Source organism: Morone saxatilis, unplaced genomic scaffold (assembly GCF_004916995.1).
Source record: "Morone saxatilis isolate NCDOM2014 unplaced genomic scaffold, NCSU_SB_2.0 Contig10, whole genome shotgun sequence".
Lineage (NCBI taxonomy): Eukaryota > Metazoa > Chordata > Actinopteri > Moronidae > Morone > Morone saxatilis.
The window spans coordinates 11,270,455-11,277,227 of NW_023339652.1; the positions used below are offsets into that span (position 1 = coordinate 11,270,455).

Genomic DNA, 6,773 nt, shown 5'->3' on the forward strand with positions numbered 1-6,773 from the left:
CAAAGGGTCCCACGATGTCCCTGAGCACCCTTTGGAACGTGTAGAAGGCTCTCGGCATACAGACGAGCTAATGGGCAACCTATTGGTCATGGTAGATTCAGTTTGAATCTCAATGAGGGTGTCAGTGTGTGGCTGCTCCATGACCGACAAGGTGTGGTAGGCCTGCTGGAGTTGATTTAGCCACACGGCATGTCATAGCGCTTTAACAGTCAACATCCATCAATCGAAAAAGGCTAAAAGCCATGTTTTTTTTTCTTTTGAAGTGTCAAGAGGAAACTGCTGTCTCGAAGATGGATGGAAAATTGGAAGACGTCTGTTGAAATTTCACATCATTGTTTTCTCTACGTGATGCAGAACCTCGATGGTAATAAGGCAGATATTTTTTACATGAGCATGACAACAGACTTAATAATGTAGTTTGTGCCAAAACCACTTTTGCAGTATGTAGCCCAGAAATGAATCCTAGCCGGGGTAAGTCGCTCCTTACAAAGTGCAGTACTTCCGTGTATACTGGGACATGCTTGTGGTACATGAAAGCAGCGGGGTTGAATCATACAAAGGCTAAAGCCATTACAGGTCCAGAGGGGTGGGCAAGACAGTGCCTTGTCCCGCTCCTCTAAACAAGACTCTAGGTGCTGCAAGCTGGAACAAAGCCTTGTAACATATACATTAAACTTTAATTGTTTTTTTTTCCAACCCCTTCCTTCACATCTCTGAAGTAGCTGCTCCTGAAACGTTAAAAGTGTAATGCCAGCTAGATTTTCATGGCTGTGCCTTTGTAGAATAAAAGATATATGTGTAACAGTGGAGGGAAAAGAAATACTCTCTGATGCTGGAGGTAGACAGTTGCTTTTCAAATTCCAAGTTTTGGTCCTTTATTTTATTCAGCAGTGAAATGCCATGAATACAGAAAATAATAACGTCTGTTACAATTCTCAACCATGACCTTCTAATGTCAGAGAACCTTTAACGTATGGACACAGTACACAGTAATGAAAAGTATCAAAAAAAGTAGTTGAATCTCGATCAAAAGGAAATGAAACAAACGAAAAAAGTTTTCACCAATTACATAAACATATGTTTGCTACAGTCCCAATTTACTGTATACATAGGGGGATCATATTCCCAATTATTAGAGAAGGATAGCAGTAGAAAGGATACATGACTCAACTGCCAGACATAATGCTTCATAAAGTATGCACAGAGGTACAAGCAATAAATACACACATTAGGTTAAGCCTTACAGCTACGCAAAGCAGATGCAGAAAAAGCAGGTTTGCTATTCTTAGCGAGCAATGAGAGAGAAACAGTAAAAATTCAGGTAAGTCAGAAAAGAAACACTGAGATTTTTTTTTCCTCTTAGAAAAAAGTCTGGTAAATTTATGGGTCCACCAACATTTTTTTACATAAGTATGCACAGTTATCAAAATACAGACAAAATCAACCCAGAAAATCCAGACAATCCTAAAATCTAGTGGAGGAGCAGATCGCAGTTCTGGAGGTCTTTCTGGTATTATGTGCAAGCAACTATTTTAGACATTTTTTTACTTAATTTATACAAAACCCATGCAAATCTACAGGTAATATGCATTCTGTGGCTGACAGGTTTTATCCCTCCCAAAACAGTATATCTGAGGTAATGCACTCCTATGCATTGTACGTACATTTAGGCCATCGTCCCGATGATTTTTATTATATTCTTTTTATTGGTTCTTGTTTCCAGTCCACCAAATGATTTTTAGACATGCATTTTTAAAACACAATATTCCCTTACAGGTAATCTATACATTATCATTCTACAAATGTTTGAGGACAACCTATTACAATGCAAATCTTCCATATCTTGACGCAGGGAATGTAAACGTTGGTTTGAGCCACGTCCTATGAGACAAGCGTAGTAAAGTGTAACAGCTCTTGTGGCATTCTAATAACTCGTGCAATCTGTCATAATTGTTCTGAATTTGTTGTGCAGAGGTAGAAGCTTTTAGAAAGCCTTTTTGGGTAAGTGGGAGAACCCTTTTTTTTTTTTTTTTGAAAGACGCCACGTCCTTTTTATTTGGTGTGATAAGATTATTAAGAACGTCGTCTTCAAGTCGTTTTGCTGACTCCAGCCAAGTATTGAAGGGATAAGCTTTGTTCCTGTGCCCAGTACCCTCTTGACGTGGAACTGGTATATGTGTGTGTGTGTATTTGTGTGTGTACTTGACATGCTGTGTGTTTGTACAGTACTGCATGTGTCTGCGTGTTAAGCTCTTACAGCCAATTCCTTGGCTTGGCACAACACTTGAAAACAACATAAGCACAGTGTTTCCACTTTGGTCAAAGCAGGCAGACGCATTGCTCGTTACAGCACGATACAAAGCCACTCGTTGGTTCTTTGACAGCGTACATTTTCTGCAGCTGGAGAGAAAGTTGGCAAAAGCTCGGGGTCCCTGTGTGTGTATGTATGTGTGTGTCTGTTCGTGCACATGTATGCTTGTCTCTGCCAGGGTGTGTGTGTGTTTTTTTTTTTTTAGCATTTCTTTATCCCATACAAGAGGAGGCAGAATTTTGTGTAACTTTGGTTTACTGAAAACAGAAATGACCATTAAAGCAACAACACTTTTCTAGATGACATTGGCTGTGAGGGAAATGATGGGACGTGGTCTCCACAATAACTACTTCTCTTTAGTTTCTTATAAATACCAAGTGTGTTATAAAAAGCTGGCTACCTATACAGAGTACACCAGTGCTGACACCGGTTGTATCTATATAGTTTGGAAGCTATGAAACACACCATGAGTATTTTTGATGACATATTAAAGCAAATATCACCTAGAAAAGGTTAACTCTCACCTTAGATATCCTCTTCTGCAATGGCTATTATTATTTGCTTTTACATGGTAACCAAGCCACATCATTTCATATCAACTTGAAATTATGACTTATTTGGCTTCACTAGATATTTTTCATGTTTGGTTAGCGATGTTTTCAGTTTCGGTTTCAACGCGGCTCGGAAACAAAACCGCCACGGAAATAAGACGTGACATTATTTTGACAGTCCCACTTAGAACATTACATATTCACCAGGTTAGAAAAAAATCATTAAAAAAAAACCCCCAATGACTTTTGATGTGTAATGCATAACAAAGAGTAAAAACTTAAAATAAACTTCACAACAACACAATGTTTCTGCACTTCCATTGAATACACAAATGTTTTGTTTTGGTCATAATCCACTTTTACAGTTAGCTGCTCTCTACCAGTCAAATCACCAGCACAAGATGCCTGCAGTTCAAATATCACATCACCTTTTTTATACTTACGGTACGTCTGGCAGAAAATCTCCAAAGTGGACGTTCTATGAGTTAATCAAATTACACATCAAAATCAGCATTTATTTCCCCTCTCTCTTAACTCGTGATCATCTTTGTATAGGGCTAAATGAAACAATCCCAGAGGTTATTCGAAGGTAGTTTGCGGAACAAAAGCTTCTCTTTGTACTAGTTTAAAGTCACAGAAGACGGACCAAGAGGAGTTTGGTGGCTTCTGTCTATAAGCTATTGGCCATTGCTAGTGTTGGCTTTGGTTTCTAGCTGTTGCCTGTGACTGTTTGCAGGTAGACAAAGCTTTAGAACGAGGAGGTAAGGAGAACAGCAAGGAGAAAATGATGCAGAAATGCATTTGTTTTGTAAATGGTGCTTTACACAAACTATTATTTTTTCCCCAACTGAATTTCCAGTTTTTTTTTTTTACTTTTAATCACAAACAGATAATAGACTGGAAGCCAACTTTTTTTCCTTTCTTTTTTTTCTCTTTTTTTTTCTTTTTTCTGGACAGCTGCAACAACAGTTTTGGTACCGAAGTTCCGTTACTGGTGTGATTCAGGGAATGGCATTTACAGTTGGTGGTGTCTAAAATCATATTTGGAAATTAACGATGGTTAAAAAAAAAAAAAAAAGAGCTAAAAATAATATACTGGTTTTTATAATAGTAGCAACATACAGGCAGTGACACAAATTTCTGAGACTACTCCTGTGCAAATGATAACAGAGCAACAACTTGAATTGAACCAGCAATTGTCTCTAGACATTAACAACTACTGGGGGGTTGGATTATTCACAAACATAAAACGTCTTCCTTTTTGGCAGTATATGAGGCCGCTAGCTTTCAACGGAACATGATTTGCTCATTTGTTTCATGTTTTTCCCCCATCCATGAGTCCATCATCCTTGTACTGTATGTGGCCACGCCATCTCTAATGAAATAGGTTTCAGAGAGTTAATTTTTTTTAATCAGACATCTCATGCCTGTCATGTTTAGGGATCCCAAAGGGCTGCAACAAAGAGTTCCTTTGGACCAGTCTCCATCCGGATGCATGCGCAATAAATAGTCCCAGTGGTGAGAGAGACAAAGAGAGAGTCAGCTGTGGTTGCTTGGACTGTGGAGTGGTTTCTAGTCTTGCAGGAGGTCTGTGTGAGAGAAACAGTGCGGCTGGGTGAAGGGATACGTCGTCCAAAAACTGTATCCTAGTCACTCCAGGTCTTCTGATAAGTTCCCTTCCTCCAGCTCCCGGTCATCGTCCAGCTCTGGACTGTGATTGGCTGTCGTCACCAGTGACATCGGACAGTCGTCGTCATCCATGTTAAGTGGCTCCTCCTTCACGTGAACAGGTGGCCTGTGACACAATCACATTGGCAATGAATGGGAGATTTTTATATGTTTTATGGCAAATTCTGCACTGCTTTGACAAAAAAAAATATATAGTAATGCTAATTATTGCCACTATTAAATAATATGTAAAAGAGAGCAAGGATTTCTGTCCATTAATTCCCTTTACTGCGCATGGAATACACAATGCAGTGTTCAGATAACAGATAAATATTTGGTTGCATCAAAAACCAGGCACAGAACATCCATTACATGCATTATCTTGTGAAAGTAACAACCATGTTGTTTGCTAGACGCTAATTCGACATGATGCCTCACGTCTACTGTAAGTAAGCGCATGAAAATTGTATGAAAAACATGGCCTCTGTAAGGCCGATAAGCTGTGATGTTCCAGACATGTTTGGCATTTAAAAGTTTACTGATGACACCAGGTTGAAATACATGAAAAAGGAAAAAAGGGGAGAAAAAAAAAAAAACAGGCCACATGATAAATAATGGAGAATTTCTCATCCCTGAGCCCCCTGGAGCAAAGGCAGAGGAGAGGCTTTTTTATCTAGTTAATAGAAAGCGCAGCCACTCGTTAATATGCAGGGGCTGTGCATGTCGCTCCTCAAGAGGAAAAACCGGCAGCTAGGTTCTGCCATTAATCAACTTCAGCCCCGGCAGTTCGCTCGGACACCATGATACATGTTTTTAACTCTAAATGGATGAATATCTTTAGCCATTGTCAATAAGCGCTGGGCAGGAAGCAGAAGCAGCGCCGTGAGCAGGACGCCTCTGCCTTCAGAACAACAGAGGAGTGGGCGGAAAAAAAAAGAAGTGTTGGGCGACTAACAAGAATAATAATGCTGTCACACACAAACAAGGCATAACATGATCTGGGGCCCTAGTCGGGGAGAGGGGTTTGTGCCACGATGATAAATCTGACAAAACCTAATTATTTCTGACACATCGGATGCATCAGAAAATCCCCCTAGACTTTGAAAGAGGGGAGAGTGGGGAGAGAGAGGGAGACTTATCAAGTGGTAGTACGTTAGGACTCGTCTCATAGCCTCTCTCCTGGGCTGCCTTCATCAGTGGGAAGGAGGGGAGGGGAACGGGGGGGCTTTGAATTTGAAAAGAATTTTAAAAGGTACAGATGACTTTAATATTCAGAGCCAAATACTGTAAATTAATATTCTGATGTGGTGGGATGAAGAGAGAAGGCTGATCTGAGCAGGATGCAAGCGGAGCGATGAATATTTCTGTTTCTGCCCCTCAGATTCACGGAGGCAGCGAGAGGCAAAAGAAAAACCCCTGAGCCAGAGGTTACTCTGCTCCCTCTGACCTGGCAATACACAGTCTACTGAATGCAAACACTAATTCTTAACAAGAAGCTAATTCACTTCTGTTGTTTTATGCATTAAGTACAATCATACCATAGTAATTTAAATACTTTAATGATACTTAACAGACTAACAGAAAATTCACTGTAAAAAAAAGACTGTTGAAAAAAACCCAAAAAACCTTTAAAGTCCTCAATTTGGACTCACAGGTACATTTTTCCTATTTTATGGCATTTTATAGATTAAATGATAACACATTTGATTGAGTAAAACTGACAATTAATCCAAAATAAAAAATAATCATTACCATTTGTATATGGATATCTTTGCTGCTTTCTGATGCCTAAAAACACACAACAACAACAAAATGATTAAGGATAAAGGGACACAGTAACTAGTTCATAAGAGGTCCCGTTATTTAGCATATATAAGCAGCATACAATGGTTTAATAATTTCTGAAAACACACTATAATGTAGTAAAAGGACATTTTTTAATGTACAGTATTTGTCAACAATTATAACTTTTCCATTACACATGTATTTTACCATATTGTCATTTATTATCTGTTTACACAGCAGCCTCCGCTTATGGAAGCCGACATGACGAGATGTTGACAAATACATTCATACGAAAAAAATATCCGCTTCGCTTTGTGAAGAGAACTTGCTTTCCTAAAAAGATCCTGATCATCTTTTAGTCACCATTACTTAAAAAATCATAATCAGTGTGTACTTGAATACATCACATTGATCAACTGACACGGCTGAATGTGACATGTATCACAAATCAAAGGTCT

The 6,773-nt window shown here is 39.1% G+C and overlaps 1 protein-coding gene across 1 annotated transcript in view; it reads right to left on the reverse strand.

Moving 5' to 3' along the window:
* Positions 1-850: 850 nt before the first annotated feature.
* Positions 851-6,773, reverse strand: part of foxp2 (forkhead box P2) — a gene marked incomplete in the record, with an annotated part of 99,674 nt that continues 93,751 nt past the window's right edge. Inside the window, 1 exon segment of the mRNA XM_035675935.1 lies at positions 851-4,657. Within this exon segment, the coding sequence (XP_035531828.1) occupies positions 4,513-4,657 (145 nt within the window).